The sequence below is a fragment of the Scophthalmus maximus genome, chromosome 13 (genome assembly GCF_022379125.1).
Source record: "Scophthalmus maximus strain ysfricsl-2021 chromosome 13, ASM2237912v1, whole genome shotgun sequence".
Lineage (NCBI taxonomy): Eukaryota > Metazoa > Chordata > Actinopteri > Pleuronectiformes > Scophthalmidae > Scophthalmus > Scophthalmus maximus.
The window spans coordinates 8,572,284-8,593,931 of NC_061527.1; the positions used below are offsets into that span (position 1 = coordinate 8,572,284).

Sequence of the window (21,648 nt, forward strand, 5' to 3'; positions counted from 1 at the left end):
AGTTTCGCCGAAATACGATCAGTAGTTTTTCGTAATTTTGAGGACAAACAAACGACAAATAAACAAACAAAGAGGCGGGTGAAAACATAACCTCCTTGGCGGAGGTGAAATGTGAGGTCCATACTTCTACTACTTAATACAGCTGAATTAAAAGTAGTATTTTTCCTCAAAATTGTAGTGGAGTATAAACTAAAATTGCAAAATACTAATATCTGATCTCAAGATGCCGTATCACTGACTGACTCTTTGGGCAATTAAGTGACACAGGTATAAAATTATTGATATTTTATTAAGGAAACCAGTTTACACAAATATAAAAAACATAGGAACTATATTACTGCTTTGTGTTGTGATAGCTGGAACACAGAAACAGTGTGTGTGTGTCTGTTTTTAATGTTATTAATTTAGAAGTTGTCATTGTCGCTCTCCTCCAACAGAGGGGATCTCATGCCCCCCGTCGAGGTGCGAGCCGCCATGGACACCGGGCCCTCCAAACTGTCATCCTTGAAATCTTTGCTTTCCTCCTCCTCATCTTCCTCATCTTCTTCATCATCCTCGTCCACATCAATCTCGCTGTCCTCAGTCTGAAAGAGCAGGCCACATGATCACAAGTGTAACAAAATGCATTATAAGAACAGGATGACAATGTCAGTACACGCGGTGTGGAGCTACAACGGGATGTGCACATTTTCAATCCAGCTAAACACTAAATCAGCTAACTCTTTAACACAACCCGTGAGGGGCATCCAAACAGTCACTTTTTCAGCCTGAATGAAAACTGATTTTACAGTGAACTGTAAAACTGGAACATGTCCATCTGGAGCCAGACAACAACAGGGGCAACATAAACATTTTTCTAATTAAAAGAAAAAATCCTTCCAGTCCAAACCCCCAACCCCCAAAAAATAAATAAATTAGAATATATAGAATATATTTGATGTGTGTGTGTGTGTGTGTGTGTGTGTGTTAGTCTATGATCAACCACAATATCTGCGTGAACACTGTCAATTAGTATTGGTGAATATAAGCTACATATGGACAACGCCTTTAATGTCAGATCATTTGAGAATGGATTTTTCCTTTTACTATACACGAATGAGGAGAGAACTGGATCCTGGTCCTGCACAAACCTTGAGATTCCCTTGTTTTTTGGCAGAATGAATTGACTTTCTGGAAACAGCCGAGGGCTTTCAGGATAAAATTGACAGAGAAAGGTAAGATACTGAACGATAGAGGATGAAAACCAAAAGGGACATGAAACTGATTAGAGACGGTGCACAAGGCACAAAAAATAGAAAGACAATTAAAATTAAACCGAGAGAAACAGCTAAGACAGCACCATCAATCGCCACTATGAACAAGTCTTTAAGCAAACAGAATGAGAAGCAGGTCTAAGGAAGGAGTCATGTATAGAAGTTGCTTGACAGCACTGACCTCGTCGCTGTCAGCACCCTGCATGGTCCCGATGAAATGAGAACCTATTCCTAGTAAAAAAGCAGAAATGTTTGGATGGATCTAGTATCTATTTTTGAGAACTGCAGATATAAATCATACAAAGCAGAACATGACATTTTTTTGAAAGCTCAACTTCAGTTTTGACAAAGACATTTCATTTGTCTGACCTGACCATTTGTACCTGTCATGATGCCATTTCGTGCTGGGCGGGGCTTAGACGGTCGAGACTCTTCTATGTCACTGTCCGAGCCTTCATCGTCTGGGACCTCCATGTCTGAATCCTCATCTTTCACTGCAGAAAACATAAGGAAAAAAAGGGTGTGACAACATAGAAAAATAATTGAGATTATGGCATTACTTTTTGCATTTAGTTCATGTGTTTGTCTCACAGGAGCCTCTCATCAATTCTCTCTCCTCCTCTCTCAGTTTGTGTTGCATCATCCTCTGGGTGTTTTTAGCCTCCTGCATGGGTCACAAACAGATTTGACATTTGACACAAGTCTTCATACATTTGTCAAATTCAGAATCCAAGCTCATTAGCACATCTGAACATAAATTGCGTGGCCAATGCTTTTAAGCTGCATTTTCTTATTTCTCATCACCACAGGCCTGTGAATTACATTTTTACATAACAAGGAAGAGGAAGTGTACAACTCATTCATGCTCCTTTCAATTGTGCTTAGGTGGTTCATTGGATTTCCTCAGATTATTTAGAGATTGCCTTTAGTGTAGTAATCCAATGGTTTAGGCCAGATCAAAACATGAAAGAAGGTATTATTTATATAAAGTACAAGCAGATCCACTGGAGGGCGTTTTTTTAAACATACGGACACACCTCAAACCGCTCCAGCTCCAGTCCGTGGTATTCATCCAGCTGAGACTCCAGGAAGCAGAGGTTCCTGACCTTCTCCACAAAGGTTTCATATTGCTTTTGCAGATCTTCCTCGATCTTCTCATATTCATCCATGAAAGCTGGTCTAAAAATTGAGAAAGGAACAAAGACTGATGAACAAAAAAAATATTTTGCGAGCACGTACAACGTAGATGCTCTAACTTGTCAATTTTTTTGTTCAAATATTGTTCAAATTTGTTCAAAGCTGCAGAAAGAAAATAGGTGAAAATAATTACAATTAATGGTAAGGTCACACAGATAAACTGTATGATTTATGCATTTTAATTTAGCTGAGGCAATGGTAAAAAAACTCCTAACATTGTGCCCGTCTCCTGCCTGTCGGGTTATAAACTGACCGGACACTCTGCAGTGTCTGGAGCCTCTTCCGATTCCTCTCCAGCTCCTGCTTCTTCTTTTCGATCTTTGCGTCCAGACTGGTCTCATCAGACACAACATTAATCAGCATTTCTTTGTACTTCTCCACACTTTCCTTAAAAATAAACACAAACGCATGATGGCAGATTAAGTTGCCATTTCATGGATGAAATCATGTCTTGTTTGAATTTTTATCAATGAAGAATATCAGGATAAATACACACCAAAACCTCCTTGGTGGCAGCTCTCAGGGCCTTTTCAGTCTCATTGACCTCCAGAGGTCTGGCAATAGCAGCAGTTCTCATTTCCTGTCAGGACAAAAAAAAAAAGACATGTGGACTCAAGGTCAAGGAAGGTGGAAAGCAGTGTTTCTGTGTTTGTCCTTACCCTTAGGTCCACCTCTTTCCCCAGTAACTCATATAGAGATGCTCCTTTGGACGTGACCTCAGACGCCAGTTGTCGAGCCGCTTTAAGATCTGAAATCTACAGTGAAGAGAGAGTGAGACGTAATCAGCACAACAACACTGTTTTCTCTTGTACCTTAGATTTAATATAATATAAGTTAATGTATGAAACTATAAATACTATGGGTGTTGAGAAAAACTGTTGTACTGACATGGGGTCTGACTGGAAGTGACTAACTAGATGCTGGTTCAGGCCAAGTTATACAACAAAACCAACCTGAACACTCGGCACATTACAAAACTGCACAATATGTGGCTTTGTTCCCAAACACTGACAAAACTTAAATGTCACTTCATACTTCATACTGCTCAGACTCCCTACAGCTGACAGCTCTGTAAGCTTAGAAACAACTGAAGATGAAGAAACACGGATGTTAACATTGCACAGAGTAAAACCAGCATCTCACCCGTGGGACAAGGTCAAACTTGAACTTGTTGTTATCCTCCTCGATTCTCTCTCCCAGGGCCATCTGCTTGATCTTCATGGCACTGTACAGCACAAAGGTGATCTTCAGCATCTCTTTCACTGCGTAGCCATCGGCTTGGTAGAGACGTTTCGTGTTCAGTTTGATGTGAGCCTTCGTCGCCTGCAAAAAGGTGAGACACGGATTGAGACAGACGAACAGCAGCCCTTGAATATTGTCAGGTGATGAGCTGTATATTTGGACAATACGTAAGATAGGTGTCACCATGAACTGGGCCACAGCCTTGATGAAGAATATTCTGTCTGGCTCAGTATCCACATCTGTGGGAATATCCATGTGAGGCTCATATCTACATGTAATGGAATACAAGAGAGAGATGGGGAGCATGAGACAAAAATCTGGCTGATCTAAGTAAAATAAAGACATCTGATCCACACCAAGGGGCAGGCAAAAAAAACAACAACGACCATTTCAACCCCCCAAAATTCCCACAGATTTTTGGACCGCGGCCTGACTTTTTAAACGTGAAGAATGAGGGATGTGTTAAACTTAGACAAACCTCTTCAGAAGCCATATTAAGATTTCCGCCACCAAAGTGAAGTTTGGTGTTCTGAAGTTCTCCATAGATATCAGCCTGGAGTAGCCCAAGGCACTCATCATTTCAGTGAAGTCTGCCAAACAAGATGAAAATCCAGTTACCAACACTGTATGAACACAGATTAACAGCACTCAGTTTATTGCACACAAAGCAAATGGCGAGCATCACTTACTTCTTAAGTCTCTGAAAGACATTCTGACCTGGGATCACTGAGCACTGCTTCCTCCACTGGGAACAAACAAGTACAGATGTACGTTATTAACGTTTTTTTTTTATAAATGAGCCACACTGACTCGCACGAGGGACTTTATTTTATAACCAGACTGTGAAGTCATGGGAAATATAAAAACAAACAAACAGCTGATTTGACAGCACATGAAACACACGTTCATACATCACCACGGATTGTAGAACAATGGAAGCTATAAAATCATGTTGTGAAACAACAGGACAGCGATATCATTGTTACTGGAGGTGTTACCCCTCGATAGTGTGAAGGTAAAGTCGGTGTCAGTAGCTCTTTACATTAGCTAGCTGGTGGCTAGCTTGGGCTGAGAAGCAGAAGCTAACGCTCGGTGTCCGCCGCTGGTCCACAGCAGGTCACCCGGGGAAAGAGATGATCTATCTGACCGTCTTGGTCGAGGGGTGATACAAGCAATCGCAGTGTGTGCAGGCATCATAGCGACTTAGTTACCTGTTGCTGCTGCGTCTGAGCTAGCTTCGCCTCTATCGTCGGTGGTCTCTATGGAAACATGTTCGTGTCATACGGAAGCTCAGCGCGGCCAAACAGAAGCGGGGGCGAAGTCATTTGAATAATTTGACATTCGTTAGCTATCGCGGTTGTTGTCTCCCTGAGCTCCGCGTCTGAACCTCCACCTGTCACAGTTCTGGGATGTGTTGGAGAGCTCATTCAGGAAGGTGTTTCGCCGATTTGATCAAATCAAAATCGGCAAATATTATGATGCATGAGAGTGCAAGGTTTGAATGTCTGCCCGTTGTCAGGGTCGACCCATTTCAATCTTCAATAACTTTTTTGTTTAAAACACAGGAATGTCAAACCACTGCTTTTATACAGAATGACAGCCATTTAATTTTTTCACACCTGAGAGTAAAAAAAAACTTATTTCTCAATAGCTCACTCATTTATGAATTTTTTGATATCAAACCACCTCTCATGTGTCTGGGACATCCTCTCACAACTTTCACAACTTTTTAACTCTTCTATCTTTGGGATTCCAGGAGACGTGACAATATGCATGTGCAAGCGGTGAACCAATGAACGAGTTCATTCTAATCTTGTTGCTGGTATATAGTGTTATCAGACGTACCTCAGAAATTGTGCTCGTCTTTCCGGGTGGTGGCACGGCCCGCTTTTATATTTTTCAAATGTGGTCAAGCGTGTGTGACTTTGATCCTTTTGTCATTGCATCAACGGGGATGACATCACGTTTGCATCATAATGGAATGTTTTGACTTTATTTTGATATTTTACAACTGCACTGAATTTAAATCCCCCCCCCCCCCCCCCCCCCCCCCATCCCCCAGAGTAAGCAGACACACAAACTAAAGCAATTCACAGAAAATCACCATTTCTTCTCATTTACTGAAGTATTTATTATACTGATTCCTCGCAGTGGTGCGTTAGGTAGCTATAAATGACAACTGGACTTTTCAGACGTCTTCTCCACGCTAAAACTGTCCAGCAACCAAGACTTCCGGTTTTAATATAAAAATTATATGATTGGCTTATAAAATACATATACTTACCAATTGCAGACACCACCTCTGCATCGTGAGTGCCTTTTTTTATTCATGCTTTATTCTTCTTCTTCTGTTTTTTTGGCGCTTGGCAAACAACAAATTGGTGCATTACCGCCACCAACTGGTATGGAGTGTGTCTCTAAACGTAATAAACAAAACGAAAAACCTTATATCTTTCAATTACATTTGTTTGTCTGAGATACTGAAATATGACTTGATAACACTTGTTTGTGTTCTTTTGTAGTATATCTACTAGATTAAACTGTACTTTCTTTGAATCAGATGCCTTCTTCCTTGCTCATATGTTTGACAGTGCAGCATAACACGCTCTATTGTTTTTTCTTGGCTACAGTAGTCACATGCTGAATTATGTTTACATATTTTGAATGATATACTGTTTAGTTCAGTGTGTCCAAACCTAAGTCGTGATATTATTCTCTCTTGTCTCCTGTCCCTTCCTGCACACTTCATTTCTCCCACTTTCCTCTGAACTCTGTAAAACCATCGTCCTTTTCCCCCCTCTCATCCTCCCATTGCTTTTGCCACTTTCCCTTCTGTTTGATAATACTCTTGAGGTTCTGTCTTGCTTAGGTTCGCTACTAAGTCAAGTATTCTTTAAAGTGACATTGTGCTTGCAGGACTCTGACCTGTACATTTTGAAATTGTGGCCATTTCAGCCACTGTGCTTGATGGCGCACGGCGCCGCCACAGGGGGGCGCCACCTCTCAGCCGGCGCCGCAGCAGTTTTCACATGTACGGGCCGCACTCCTGACGCAGAGCATGATGGAGCCAACTAGTGAGCCACCTCACAACAACAACAGCAGCAGCAGCCCGACTGGAAATGCGCCTCCTGCCCACGGCCTCCACAGCAAGCGCCTGAAGGAGCTGGAGAATGCCGCTCTGCAGACCACGCTAATATCACAGATGGAGACGGAAGCCGGGGCGGACTCCTCCGGCAGCCGGACGGAGGAGGAGCAGCAGCAGCAGCAGCAGCAACAGCAGCCCGGGGAGGACGAGCAGTCCAACGGCGTGTCCTTGAGCCACCGGGCGGCCCCCGCGCAGCCCGGCGCGGACACCGAGGCGGGGGAAGAAGAGTCGGAGTCGAGCGTCGCCAAGGAGCGCGTCGAGGAGGAGCGCACCCTGACGGACCATTTAAACAAACGACTTCTGTCGTCGTTTCTGGAGAAGCTCAACGAGCGGGACCTGGCGCTGCCCGGCGTCCAGCGCCTGGACTGCGCCGTGGCCGACGAGGACTCGAACAGGGCCGCGGAGGAGTGGTGAGGCGCCGGGCTGACGTCCACACGAGCGGCGGCAGGAAGGAGCGCGGGAGGTGGGCGGAGGGATTCAGGACCAGCGTGCACGGAAGCACAATCCTGCTGCATTCAATAAGACAAGACTTTCCCTTTAGTCCTAGTGTCTAATTCTGCGAGACGGAGTGGCTGGGGATGTTCTGCTTTATTTTGTATGGCGAGAATGAGTGACAGATGAAGAAAAATGCAATAAATGACCATCACGTGATGTGAAGTGATTTGTACTTCCTGGTTTGTACACCTACCTGGCAGTTGTTGTGTCTGCCATGCGCACGTCTGGGTTTTTAAACGAGTGGCATTTAATCCACAAGAGATGTTACTCCATATGAAAATCGAGAGACAGCAAACTCAAATAGTGTGTGGTACTGGGAGAAGTTTATAGTCTGAAGTCGGTCATTAAGGTCTGGACGCCGGTTTCAGGAAGTGAAGTAGGCAGGTGTACCTGTAGTTACTGTACTCATAATATTTTTTTATTACTTGAGTCTACTGTAGTAATTTATTTTTCTAATGGGCTGTACAGTAAACTGGGATCGATTATTTATTTCAGTAATTCCACAGCATTATTATGGTCAAATACTTTGACTATTATTTCATTTCTATATTGACAGTGACATTTAGGTTGACATTTCCGGTCCCCTAAAGCCGGAAGGAATGTTCCTACCTGTCTTTTGTTGAGGTGGGACTAGGGCTGCAACTCACGTTTATTTTCATAATCGAATAAAACATGTCGATTATTTTCTCGTCCATCGTGTTTCCCAAAACTCCAAGACGATGTTTTGTTTTGTCCACAGACCAAAGATATTTAGTTTACTGTCCCAGAGGAGAAAAGAAACTTAAAAAATATTCTCATTTAAGAAGCTGAAATCAACCGATCAAAATAGTTGAAGATTAATTTGGTAACCGATTACTAATCGATTATCCGTTGCAGCTCTATGTGGGACCATTATGAGGGTAATAGAGTAGTTGTGCGCTTGTCGAGATGGGTGAGTGAATCTCTCGGAGGCTCTCGAAGAGCTCTGTCTGCCACATTGTTTTACAGTTAGCGGCAACAGCCAGTGACCAACCAAGACTATTAGCCTGTTATGTTTGAGGTCTATATCTGTTATTGGTCATCTGCATTTAACAGCAGCTGGGATGATGTTTATCAAGCTTTACATGATCTGGCCGTCTTACTGTGTCTCACAAACAACTGTGCTGTTGAGAATGACTGAACAAACAGAAAATAATTTACACACACACACACACACGCTGCAGTGGCGTTTCCTCTGCATCTTACATGACAGACACTCAACCCCAGGTCTTTTGTTTATAAAAGTTCTGTTAAATTCACGATCAAAAACTATTCACAGATTAAAATCCGAGTCAATGATTGTGTTTAGCTCAAGTATGGTTGATCCACAGACGGCGGTAGCTGCAGCCGAGGTCGGAAAAGCCACAGCTAACTGCCACAGCCACCATTGGAGCCAACCCCTTATTGTGAAAATATACTCTTAGCTTACACCTAGTTATACATAGACTATCTTCATACGGTTTCTTATTCTTAAGTTTCATCTGAAGGGGCCTTAAAATGACAACATACCTGAACCAACACGTACCAGTCTATCTTGATGAGCAGGCGTAATTGTGGAGGTTTCTCTGCGACACCTCCACAGGCCACAGAAAGGTTTTGACAAACTATCAATATCTCACTAGCCACCACTACTTTACTCTATTCTCAATTCACGGGAAATTATTTAAAATCCAGTATATTAACAATATAAACCACACATTTCCAGTACTAATAATAATAATCATAATATATACACACAATAATAATGAAGGTTATCAGACAGAGAAAGTTGTAACATAGATTATATTTTACTTTTTGTTTTAAATTACAATGAACATGCTCCATGAAACCTATTTAAAATACAGAAGTGCTTTAGGTGTGTACCTTTGATAAAAACAGTCTACTTTTGCTAAACAGGCAACAACCTGAAATAATGTGATTCATTAAAATACAGTGTAACAATAAACAGTAAAGTAAAAGTAGAGAAGAGCCATACAATCATTTCGGTTAGCAGCAAATCCCATGAGGGTACTGAACTGAGCAAGTGTTTTATTGGTCGAGAAGCTTTGTTATTATTTTAAAAATGGTTTGCTTCAATGTTACAAACCCTCCAGTGGAACCAGGGTCAACCAGTGACTTCACCAACAAATAGCATCAAACGGGGGCCAAGTCAATTCTGTTAAATCAATTCACTTAATTCACTACATTCATTTAACTCTTTCATCGGGACGTCTCACTCTGTTTGTTTCTTTGCTTTGTTTGTATTTTTGCTGCTATTCGTGGTGATGTTTGCTGTGTGGACTGGGAGCACAGTGACCTCTGACCTTTAGAAAATAAATGCCTCTTGAAGCTTCACTGTGTTTTCTGCTGTTCATATTTAAGTCATAACTGGTTCAGAGATCTCACACTTTACAGAAGCTACACTTGCAAGTATTTCTACCTGAGTCATAAAGAGGGTGCAAAGAGGTAACTTAAGGTCAATTTCAAAAACAGAATTAAGTTGAATTAGTGTCTGCACACACACACACACACACACACACACACACACACACACACACACACACACACACACACACACACTGATTGAAGTGCAGGGTGCAGGTGTGCTTTGTTACAGATATGGAGTCATACCAGAATGAATGACCTGATGACAGAGACTCTCAACGTTAAAGGAATTCAAATAACATATTTGATTACAGTCTATATCTCCCTCAGCACAATAATAAAGGGCTTCTTTCTTACTGTCAAGTTTTTTTTTTTAAAACAGTTCAAAGTACGGGGGGAGATGTAATAACCTAAATCCTTTAAAAGATACAGAACAGAAAAATAGACCAGTACTATAAATTATTACTGCTACTGGAGCTGAGAATGCCATTATCACACAAACTAATTTGGATGAAAGATCTTACATAATGCTCTGAGTGGTGATTCAATATTCCCATCAGCCCATCAACCCTTTTTCATTCACATCATCATCGGGCAGATTCCTCAAAGGCACGAGCTGTGGTTTATCTGTCACTTTGACTGCCTGCAAGAAAAGACCAAAATTCTCTTTTCAAGATGATTAAAACAAACAAAAAAAACCTTAAAATTGATGGACAAGATTTAAATTAAAATCTGAATCCTCAACATATTCCTCATTTGAAAGATGTGATACGTTACATGTGTGCTACATACACATGTTACGTACACCTTCTGTATATTACTTTACATTCATACCATTAGTAAGCTGCCAAATAACACAAATCACACACGTGATGATCATAACAAGTCCCCCGTTATCTCATTGGTTTTTAGTTCAAATTCATTTGTTTACCCTTCTATCCCTATTCAGACTTACTGGCGTCTGCGGCGTATCCCAGCATGTATCATCCATAAGACAGGGAAACATCCTGGACTTTGTTCCAGTCTTAGAAGAAACACAGACACATTCACATTTACACAAGCAGTGTTGATTACACATGATTGGTCATTGCTGGATATAGCAGACAAGTTCTTATTGAATATAAAAAGTGGAAATGTAATATTTTGGGGTTAAATCCTTCAGTAAGTCCATGTGAACTGCATGACTTACGACTGTGGAAGAGAGAACCTCCTCAAATAAACAGATTGATTTGAGAAATCCCCTTTTAAATTCATCCATTTATTCTACTTCCTCCAAAATAACGTAACACAATCAACATAAATCTGAGAACATAACTTTAACCAAACTTCTGTGTTGAAGAATCCCGCTTGATCAGCCTGGTGACACCCTCCACTGCTACTACTGCACTCCACAAGGTTTCAACATTTTTAGGTGTATCCAGAGTCCTAAGTTTTAAATATGGTTCTTACTCTGTGCTGTGAAGGAACCTCAACTTGCTTTTTATTTAGGTCCCACCACAGTAAACCCTCTTTAACATCCTTCCTCTTTGTTGGTCCTGTGTGGAAAGAAAAAAACAACACAGCTTGTTCATTGTTAATTATGAGGATATACAATTTCACTACGACTAATACCTCTAATTCTCTAATTACAAAAAATGGCTCTAATTCAAACAGCAGATATGAATAATATTTCATAGTGAATCAGCAGTTTTCACTTCAGCCAAACTCAACAGTTGCTCACCTGTTGCATAACTCACTATCAGCCCAACTAGTACAACCGAACTAGTCGCCATAGCACCGAAGTAGAGGTAGGACATTGAGTAGAAGTTATGCAGGCTGCTTGTTTTGGAAAAGGCAGAGTATAAAAAGACCATATCACTTTAATAATTAGAAAAATAAAATAAAAAGGGACGTTGTGTGCAAGCTGTTGAATTCACTGACCCCTGGTTTTCGGGGTGAAGCGGGGTGGAGATGGAGTGCTGGTCCTGGTTAGGGCCGACGCTCAGGGTGACGTTGCCAGATTGGCACTCGCCCGCGTAGCTGGGCAAGACACCCATGGTCTCTTCACTGGGTGGGTAAAAAGTTGAACCAACAGCCAGCCACAGAGAGACGCAGAAGCCCGACAACAATCCTGAGAGTGCCCCCTGGGAAAAAAAAGAATGTCATAATATTGCAACAATAAAGTTATAGTAAAAATAATTTTTCCCAACCACTTTCTCCTCCAAAAAGAAGCAACTTCCCCCAAGAAAGTTCCTCCTGCAGAATATTTGATGATATAAAATATATCTAATATATAAATATGAAGTATTTTGTATCTGTGAAACCTTTACAAAGTATGACTTAATGAGATTCTACACTTTTCCCATTTTAACGCAGGTGACAGACTGATCTTCTGATGTTTACCCTAAATAAAATTTCACGTCGCCAAAAATGACAAATTTATTCTTGAAATATTAGGACTTTATTCTCATTATCTCAGATCCCCCCCCCCCCCCCCCCCCCCCCCCCCCCCTCTATTTAAGTAGAGGTATTGAAATAAAGTGCACAGCGTGTTCGAGTGCTATTAAGCAGTTAAACAGAAAACATAACGTTCTCTTCCTGTCAGGGGATCGAACCCTGGTCGTCCGTGATATAGGCAGAGATGCTATTGGCTTAAGTCAATTCAAGTCTGACTGTGTGTCATCGTAAATGTTTTATCAATGGTTGGAGGGATCATTAAATGCATTTCTAAGAGGTTGTGTAATCCAACCATTCCACAGTGGTTGTGCTGATATTTCATTTGTTCTGAAGTGAGTGACGCCCCTAACCATTGCTGAGAATTGAATGTGTGTGCATTGTAAAAAACGTATATTACGTTTATTTGGAAAACTGAATCACCAGCCACTAACCAGCCTGTTTGTTGCCGGAACAAACATCCCCAAGATAAATACACCGAGTAACGGACCGCTGACCACACCCATGACGGTAAACGATCCCTTTGGGAAGACCATAAAGGAAAAATTAACAGTCAAATACACTGTTGAGATTCATCTTAAAAATACACAGTGAAAAATCTTGAAGTACAGTTAAATCTGAGCAGCTGATCATAAACCCAGAGGTCTGAAATTAAAAAGACAAAACAGACAAACCAAAGGTTTTTAACATTTCTTGCTGAACAACAATAGTTTAAGTTTGATTCATTTTCTTAAGTGGAGGGATTATGTTTTAACTAAATAAAACTAAAATACTAAAAACCTAGTTTATGTGTGAGTTTGTGTTTGATCTCAATAAATCATAGTAATGTTTTTATACCATTACAGTTCTAACAATGTCTAACATGTTTTTATTTTCATCATTCATATTCATAGTTTGCAGTTTATATTGTAAAATGGTAGTTGTGTTGTAGTATCAAAGTAGTTTTATGATTACAATTACAAGTACATGAGCACGGTATCGCCCCTGTTACCCGATACTGCTATCGGATACCCGATACCGGTTGCATGACGGATTGAAGGTGATATAATATGATAATATGTAAATATTATACCTGCAGAACTCCCCAGTCCAGTAGGGAGGAGAGAGCAGCCACGGTGATACAACCGACTCCATATAAGAGAGCTTACAGGAACAAAAGAGTTAACATTGTAGTTATGTAACTGAGCAAAATATCGCATGTGAATTATGAGATCAGATGAAGATAAAATGACAAAGGTTGCACTTGTGTAAATCAAGTGACAACTCACATCGTGATCATTGGCTTTAAAAGAAAATTGGTTTCAGTAATACATACTCATATTCACTTAGTAGTGTGAATCCACCTACACAGGCCTTTAGAAACAAGAATCTGTTTCTTCTGGCTCATGTGGACCAGACGAGGTCGCAGCAGATCCTCCATCGTCACCGCTGCCATGGCGTTGATGCTTGTGGAGACCGTGCTATTAAAAAACATTTTTTTTAATTCCATTTTCACATACTATCACGGCCATTAGACTGCTCAAACATGTGTCTTGACGTTCTTAGAATGCACAAAATGCTGCTTCAAAGGATCAGGGAAAAAGGGGAAAACCTGTCATGAGGTTGGTTTGGTTTAGAGAGAAAAAGAAAGATTGAAATACCTCAGAGTCCCGCTGTAGGCACAGGCGAGGAAGAGACCCGGGAAGCCTGGGTGACTTCTGAATATGTCGAATACAAAGTATGGCATGTACTTCATTTGATGGGTGAGAAGAAAAAAGTGAATATCAGTGTTTGAAAAATTAATAACTTTCTGTGGCTCCTCGTTAAATAAAAATAAAATCAATTCAAGAAATTACTGACTAAAATATTTATTTTCCTAACCTCAGTCCTCGTCAACAGACAGTAAAATATTTTATTTCCAGTTTGTAAAATACACTTCAGCTTATTCACACAGAAGCAGCTGTGAAAAAGTTGAGGTAAACATTTACTGTGAAGCAGTACATTATTTAGGCCGGTCACACATCATGATTTAAAATATGGATAGCAAAGAAAATCCAAGGCGCAGATATTTCTGTCAATCTTGACTAGAACATTTCCCACTGAAAACAAAATGAATGTTCCACCGAATAAAATCATCTAAACTTCACACTGCTTTAAAAACAAAGTGACTGTGTAAAAAAATGCTTACTGTAGCACCAAATAATATCAGTTTTCAAATTGACTTTCACACCGTGTGTCATTTGGATCATACACCGGTTCGTGGATCACTGTTGAATGAATAAAATGAATATTTCTCTTGGAGTGTCGTGAGTACCAGATCAGGAGTAGATATTCTCCCAGACTTCAGCGGATCACAGTTGGCGTAATGTGCAAACATGACGATGCCACACGTCACCGCGCTGCTCACGATGAGGCACAGACCCACTTGGTTCACGAGCAGCGCCCTGCGGTCAAAAACAGAGCTCCAGGCTTATTGTTGCCATGGTTTCCACAGTTTGGTCTCACCTGGCAGGTCGTCCGGTGCCACAACATTACGGATGACAGGCAGGTCTCCACTCACCACTGGGCGTCTCTCTCTGTTCTGCAGGAGATGTAGCGCTGCACTTGAGACTGGTTTACGCCGTACATGGACAGCCAGACCAGTGCACCCCCAACAGAGAGGCTCCAGAAGGTGTAGCGCCGCCGCGGGTCAACATCAAAACTGGTGCGAAACATTGTCGTACAAATACGTAAGTGACACTTAGCCACCAGAAGGTCACATATTCATTTTTTGGAAAACCAGTTCCCGAGACAGCTGAGATTAGGTGGCGGATAGTTCATTCTTTGCCCAAAAGAATAAATAAATAAAGTTTGATCAAATATATATACCTCGACTTACTAGCCTTTTCGGGACTTTTTGACCACACCTCACAGGTGCGTCTTTGAACAGGGATTGTGATTAATTCCCATGTAACAACCTCCTGTCATCACATGACCAGAGCTCCATTCAAACAGTGGGTCCCGTGAGGTCAACTCCAACTTGAGATGTGGTTGTAAGCTCAAGAAAAAACTGGTAAATTGACGAGTCTCCAGTTAAGATTATTTTGTGAATTTTCTGCTTCTTTGATCAAGAATTTGTGCTCAAATGAAAATGTAGTTGTGCAGACAGAAAAAGTGTTTTCTTGTTAATACTTCTTCATAAAAATGCCCCAATCAGAAATATAATGTAAATCATCATCAGAGAGTAGGTTATCTGATATTACTGTGAAGAAACTGTCACCAGGCTGTGGTAAGATCATATGGGGTCAGGGTTAGGGTCAAACAGCAATGTGTGATTGTCCAAATATTTATGTGTGGTCGAATCAAAAAATGTTTTTACTCATCAAAATTAATGCGCGACCCATTCCTGGCGATCTCCAGCACCGCAGCAGGACCGCCAGCCACAACTGTGCCATGGATGAAAATGGCCACAAAGCCGGAGAACATGACGATGATCTGGAAGACGTCGGTCCAGATCACAGCTTTCATTCCGCCCTGACACAAACAGACGACGGAGGGGGACACACAGTCAGGCAGACAACTGAGAAAATGTACAACACAGGAGTCTCGACAGAGGCCACTCCTGTCTGTTGATGATGTTCATGTGGTTCATGTTGTTTGGATTAGATGGAATAAAAACATTTATTTTTACCAGTGTGGTGTACAGGGTGCAAATGATCCCAGTAGAAAACAAAGACAACCACATGTTGAGTCCAGTAGCTGAAAAAAACCCAAAAACAGAGTTGTTCTTAGTCACAGGGACTATCCCTCGGGACATCACCTCACCTCTGCTTGCTTTGCTCCGTCCTGCAGCGGTTCCCTAAAAAGTGTTACTTAAACCTCTGTTATCTAATATATTTATAGAATTCTGGCAAGTATTTGATTGACCTAAAAATGTGGCTTTGGTGTGGTTGTTTATTTTGTTTGTCCTCTGGCATTTTGAGTAAATGCCAGAGGACAAAAAGTATCAAAGTAAAAATTTGCAGATCCTGTATGGGTTGTGGATGTTATTGATTAACATATTAGAAACATACAATTTAATCATCTTTGCTTGTAAAAATATATTTCTTAAATGTATTAACCCAAACATACTTTTATTGAGTCACAGTTTAATACAGAATAGAATGAATCATTTTCTTTTAGATCCCTCACGCCAAATTTTTAAAATCTATCTACACTATTCTACACCTCCACAGCACCCGAGGAAACAAAACTAAAGGAATGTCTTAAGAAAAACTAGAAAAGGCCATTTCTGAAGAAATGTGTAATTATTTACTAGAACAATCACAGTAAAAACATTGAATATTTCAGAAAGTATGAACATATGAAAATGTTTAATATTAAGCCGGAATGTCCTGATTGAGTGGAACATTTTTATTAGTTTGAATGAAAAGGAGAAGAGGGCCCCCCCCCACACACACACACACACACACACAAACACACACACAGAGATATTGACATAGAGTACGTGTTTTTTAAGCTATTGGCAAATACATCTCCCAATGATTTAAATACAGGCTCTAATAAAGATGCATATATTGTTAAGACACACAAAAAATGAAGGCTGACATTTTAACATATTTAAAGATTTGAAATTTAATCTATAAAGAATATCTTAGAGTAGCAGCCGCTTAACAAAATCTCAGACTTTATGGCAAAGCTAACACAGTAGCTAACCTGCTCAAATATCTCTGTTTAGTTGGATTATCGGAAATGTTAGTTTGCTCACTGTTTTGAATGTTATTATTAAAAATATGTCCCCAAGGTGTCAGTGTTGGTTTTCATATCACTGTCTCATTTTCATATTGGTATTGATTAGTCTATAGCTCATATGTCCCTTAAATTCACACATCCTGTTCTCCTCTTTTGTTTCCCTGTGTCCATAATGTTACCTTGTCAGGCCTCAGTGTTGGGCCGGGGAAGTTGTGAATTATTGTGTGGAATTATAAACCGAATTGACAAAAGAATGAGAAGATCCCATTAATCCGTGCAGAGGGGATCTGTCTTACCCTGGTTGAGGATCAAGGCCGGGGCATAGATGACGATCCCCGTGTAAAGCAGCTGAGGAAAAGGAAGACATGAGAAAAGTTAGCAAACAGACAGTGCAGAGTGAACAAGTTCAACTCTCTCGTCGTAAGTGGAAAATGAAAGCCAGTTTTTTTGCATATTAATAAACTAGCTGAGTCTGAGCCATTGCAAATATTGCATTAGAAAGGCAGTGGAAACTGTGGGAACCTCTTCGACAAAACTGAATGTGTAGAAGAGAACACAACAGCATGGTCTGTCTCACCGTCGCCACAAGAAACTGGACACTCCCCAGCAGCTGCATCCCTCTGCCGAATCTCATCTTCAGGTACTGTGACAGGCGGACGGCGGGAGTTACAACACATCACAGTATCTCTGCACACGCCCGCTCATCCGTCCTCACCTCTTGTATTCATCTCGTTGGATGACCAACAGGTGCACTTAAACATTTTGTCAGAGAATCCTGGTTCTACTTCAACACGATGATAGGTCAGAAAAAGTATTTTAATGATTAAAGCGGAAGTAAACAAACCTTTTGTTTTCGAAATTTTCATTATGATGACAAAATTGATTACACAGTGTAAACGACGACAGAAAATTGACACCAACCCGCTCTTGTATCGGTCCCCCATGAGCTTTGATTTCACCATGTTATTCTCTTGGCATCATAATGATTTGCTTCCTTACTTAAGTTTAGGGTCAGAAATATAGTTTTCTTGGTCATAAAAAATCTCATGACCAAACCGATCACATAACGTCTAAAAGGGATTCATAGGCTCACATTAGATAAAACATTTTTTAACAAGCATTAATTGAGTAAGCTTTGTCTTATAATGAAGACATTATATCAAATAATTTGAGTCATTAAAACAAACCATGAGAAATCATTATGTATCCACATCATTTCCGTAAAAAAATTCGGTGACACAAACTAGGAGCTCATAAAGACCTGATTGGTGCTGGTGATGCCCAGTCGGTAGAAAACAGGCAGGAACATGTACGCTGTGAGCAGTGAGTTGATGCTCTGTCCCAGGCACATGTAGAGGAATTTAAAGCCGTAGCGGGAAGCCTCAGCAGGGACACCCAGGACCTGGACGGCTGACATAAAACTGGCGCAGAGCGACAGCCCGACCGGCACCGCTGGCATGCTCCGACCACCGGTGAAGAACTCGTCGGCACTGGTGTTGTTCTTCCTCTTCTTCATGGCCTGAAAGAGTCCTATGGCCATGGACACCAGCAGCATGGTGGCAAAGACGGCGTAGTCGGCCGGGACGAAGCCTAATGTGACCGGTGCACTGGCGGACCGATCCCCCATCGGATGCCCAGCTCTGCCTCGTGGCACAGGTTCACAGGTGAATTCGGATGTTTGGTGGATCTGTCGGACTGAATCACAACCAGTTAACCACCACACCACCAACGGAGGCACATGAAGCAGATCCAGTCTACTGCGATAGCTGTAATATTTGAGACTAACATTTTCAATGGTCATATAATAACATGTGTAAAATCTCAAATCTGACTTACTAGTTAGTCTCAATTTGTGGTAGTGCTTCCAAAAACAAAGGGGTGATATCACTGTCTATCTGTAGTGGTCTGTTCCAGAGTATGTTAGGAGTGAGGTGAAAAGCTGGTCAGTGACACATCAGGCTCTTGCAGGTTCTTTCTTCTGAGGCTGAAAAGTGTGAGTAGTGAAATTTAGCTGCTGGATTTTTTCATTTATCGGTAAATTGAAAAAAAGTAACTCACCCCCGGCTTCTCGTTCAGTCCAGTTACAGGCACTAGGTGAAGGAGGAATGTGCTGACTGCCAGCAGCTCCTTAATGTAGCACCCAAGTGTGTACTCAGCACACACACACACACACACACACACACACACACACACACCCGGATGCTTCAATCAGGTTTGCAGTCGTGAAAACAACTTACAGAGCGTGGACACAGAGAAAAGGGTGTTTATTGTGTCGGCAATTGACACCTGGCACATAGGGTTAGGGATCGTTCTGTGTTTGTTTCATGTTAAATTGTGAATGTGTGTGTGTGTTTGTGTGTTTGCTTATGAAAGACGGAGAGATATTGAAGGGAGTCGGATGTAAGTGAGGGATATTACTCAGCAAGAATGTGTGTGATTTCTGCATGTGTGTGTGTGTTTGTTGAAAATATGACCAAGTATAGCACAGCAGGGAAACAACAATTCTTTTTATTTCTAATTAATCTGCTGATGGATTTTCATCGTCCTCAGATGAATACATGAAAGTTGAGACTTCTGAAGTCGTCTCCTGCATTGGTTTGTTGAAACCCGGCTGGGGAATTAGCTCCACTGACTCTTTATATTGTGGAACTAACTCCTAATATTTCTGCATAAAGGTGGTGGATGGAAATGCATAATAAGTTGCCTTCTGTTAATACATGGTCTACAAGTGGGTTAGACTTTGTTTTACACTACGATGAGAACCTGCCTAATGGTGAAGAAAACTAATACATAGGAAAGGCGAAAAAGGCCAAAACACAAATTTAACATGAAAGAAACTGCAAGACTCTACGAAAATGGAGGGAAATGAAATGAAAGGAGAACTTATTAAATGTTGCAATTCTTGGATCAAACAATCAACAAGGAAATTCCTTAGGTTTTACTTTAAGTTTTTGACTGCTAACTGAATCCTTGCCCATTTATAAATCTTGATCTTTTGTCATATATAAGGCAAGGAATCTCTGTCTGTCCGTCCGTCCGCCTGTCTGTCTGTATGTAGCTGTCAATGTCAATAAACTTTGAATAAATGGGCAAACAGCTCTTTCTCAATCAGCTCCTTTATACACATGAATCTCATTCACAACAGATCAATACAATGTTTTAAACATTTATGGACAACAATAAAACTCTTCTTTTGCCGCAGAATGCTTGACTCTATAATTGCAGTGGTTATGACAGATTGTGTGACTAATATTCCTATTTGGAAATTTGGGCACTGGACTACTTAGTTAAATGCAATGACTTTAATAATAACTATGACCTGGATGAATGAGAATCTCCACAGACGGTGTCTTTCTGTGTTTTACTGATGGTGTTTGGTGATCGGTCTCGATGGTCTGACTGTCACAGTGAAAGCTCAGGCATATTTTAATCCTGTTTGGATTCAATTTGGCAAATTGGTTGGGGGTAGGATCAGGACTAGCGCTATTAATGTTTTTTTCTTTTTTCTAATCCGTCAAAGGTCAAGGTCACAAATTGTATTAATACATATTTATGCATTTAATTGATATAACATAATTCAAATCTGTAAAAACACTAGAATCACATGTGCATACCTCTGCCAAGGCCCAACATTCCCCTTAAATTAAATTAAGCAGCACAACGTTGGACACACTGTTGGAACATTAAATATTAACTTAAAAACTGCAATGCTCCATCACAGGTCATCCTATTGAACATCCACAACTGGTTCATCATCACACTGCAGCCAGGATCCTTAAACTATTTACATAAACAGAACTGAGTGCAAATATCACCACATGCTGAAAATCCTTCCACTGGCCGATCACCAACTCTGTCATGGCACGATGGGTGTGGACATGTAATCAACGGTACCTCATCTTATTTCACCTGACATGATCCTGTTTGCCCCATGCAAACATAAGGAATTGCTCAATACTTTTGGGAAATATGCTTGAAAAAAAACCACAATTCACCAAGGTTTGGTGGCAGGCCAGTACCCACAAAACGACAATTAATGTGTCACTGTCCACCATCCATCAAGATATGGAAGTAAAAGCAGTTACAGTAAGATAACAATAATGTAAATCATAAAACTGAAACCTCATGACAGAGGTGGAAGATTAACAGATGACTGTTGTGGACACAGATATTCTCAAGCATGTAAAAGTTGACTCATGGCGATGTTATTTAAGTTTTGAAGATTTCCCTGTTGTACAGTTCTAAAGACCTGCGATTCAGTTTATTCAGAAAATCATGCAATGTTTTTGACTGTGATGGTTCATTTCCCCTTCCTCTCTCTCAGGCTGTTCATCACCTCAATAAACCATCAAACACCAATAATTGCAACTACAATGGCACCCAAAATTACGAAAATGGGTTCTTTCTTGGCTCACGTCCCATCTTTCCACCACGTTTCGTGAAAATCTGTACAGCAGTTTTTATGTAATACTGCTGACAAACAAACAAATGGCCCGGGTCAAAGGTCATAATCATCTCGAGGGCAGGACATTGACTAGTAGTATAAGTATAAAAATTGGAATAAAGGAATAAATATTCACGTTGAGTCACATTGAATTGTGTGCAGTTTCGATCAGGTGGATTTGTTACAGCTTGTGTAACAGGAAACTGATAGAAACCTGACTGTTGAACAGGGAAACCACAGCTGTCAGCTGCTTCTCTTTTCCTGTCAGGTGATTTGAGTTTGACACAGAACTGAATTTGCTTTCACCACAGGATGATCCACATTTCATGTGAATAGATGATTCACAT

General features: G+C 40.8%; 2 protein-coding genes across 9 annotated transcripts; both read right to left on the reverse strand.

Annotated features, from left to right (window-relative positions):
- Positions 1 to 270: 270 nt before the first annotated feature.
- On the reverse strand, positions 271 to 6,518 carry cluap1 (clusterin associated protein 1). 6 transcript variants are annotated; one of them, XM_035646895.2, is made up of 14 exons: positions 5,977 to 6,518; positions 4,382 to 4,437; positions 4,171 to 4,282; positions 3,876 to 3,960; positions 3,594 to 3,773; positions 3,110 to 3,205; positions 2,947 to 3,030; positions 2,704 to 2,837; positions 2,291 to 2,432; positions 1,845 to 1,917; positions 1,637 to 1,747; positions 1,435 to 1,484; positions 1,131 to 1,187; positions 271 to 584 (listed from the first exon to the last, which is right to left on the reverse strand). In XM_035646895.2, exons 2-14 carry the CDS (start codon positions 4,401 to 4,403, stop codon positions 405 to 407), a joined length of 1,326 nt encoding a protein of 441 aa, XP_035502788.2. In that variant the 5' UTR covers positions 4,404 to 4,437; positions 5,977 to 6,518; the 3' UTR covers positions 271 to 404. The 6 variants fall into 6 exon arrangements, with proteins under 6 accessions (XP_035502788.2, XP_035502787.2, XP_035502789.2 ...); XM_035646894.2 differs by lacking the exon at positions 5,977 to 6,518 and adding an exon at positions 5,538 to 5,636; XM_035646896.2 differs by lacking the exon at positions 5,977 to 6,518 and adding an exon at positions 5,379 to 5,494.
- A 2,596-nt stretch (positions 6,519 to 9,114) lies between these two features.
- Positions 9,115 to 20,462, reverse strand: slc5a5 (solute carrier family 5 member 5). 3 transcript variants are annotated; one of them, XM_035646891.2, is made up of 18 exons: positions 18,916 to 19,890; positions 18,694 to 18,841; positions 18,119 to 18,552; positions 17,435 to 17,500; positions 17,154 to 17,205; positions 15,797 to 15,864; positions 15,485 to 15,639; positions 14,687 to 14,827; positions 14,441 to 14,570; positions 13,788 to 13,876; positions 13,495 to 13,607; positions 13,220 to 13,290; positions 12,582 to 12,668; positions 11,635 to 11,837; positions 11,435 to 11,532; positions 11,164 to 11,249; positions 10,670 to 10,738; positions 9,115 to 10,357 (listed from the first exon to the last, which is right to left on the reverse strand). In XM_035646891.2, the coding sequence occupies exons 3-18, from the start codon at positions 18,482 to 18,484 to the stop codon at positions 10,271 to 10,273; spliced, it is 1,881 nt and encodes a 626-aa protein (XP_035502784.2). In that variant the 5' UTR covers positions 18,485 to 18,552; positions 18,694 to 18,841; positions 18,916 to 19,890; the 3' UTR covers positions 9,115 to 10,270. The 3 variants fall into 3 exon arrangements, 2 of the variants coding, with proteins under 2 accessions (XP_035502784.2, XP_035502785.2); XM_035646892.2 differs by having other exon boundaries at positions 11,435 to 11,529; positions 18,916 to 19,889; XR_004795545.2 differs by lacking the exon at positions 11,435 to 11,532 and having other exon boundaries at positions 10,285 to 10,357; positions 18,916 to 20,462.
- Positions 20,463 to 21,648: the final 1,186 nt, after the last annotated feature.

What these genes read in the sequence shown, in the direction of transcription:
- slc5a5 (XM_035646891.2), bottom strand. Translation starts at nt 18,484, where the DNA reads ATGGGGGATCGGTCCGCCAGTGCACCGGTCACATTAGGCTTCGTCCCG. An exon ending in GGCCTTGATCCTCAACCAGG is followed by an intron (nt 15,865 to 17,153) that starts GTAAGACAGATC and finishes GGTTTTTTTCAG; the next exon opens with CTACTGGACTCAACATGTGG. An exon ending in ACAGAGAGAGACGCCCAGTG is followed by an intron (nt 14,571 to 14,686) that starts GTGAGTGGAGAC and finishes TTTTGACCGCAG; the next exon opens with GGCGCTGCTCGTGAACCAAG.
- cluap1 (XM_035646895.2), bottom strand. Translation starts at nt 4,403, where the DNA reads ATGTCTTTCAGAGACTTAAGAA. An exon ending in TTAATATGGCTTCTGAAGAG is followed by an intron (nt 3,961 to 4,170) that starts GTTTGTCTAAGT and finishes CATTACATGTAG; the next exon opens with ATATGAGCCTCACATGGATA. An exon ending in TGGAGCTGGAGCGGTTTGAG is followed by an intron (nt 1,918 to 2,290) that starts GTGTGTCCGTAT and finishes TGACCCATGCAG; the next exon opens with GAGGCTAAAAACACCCAGAG.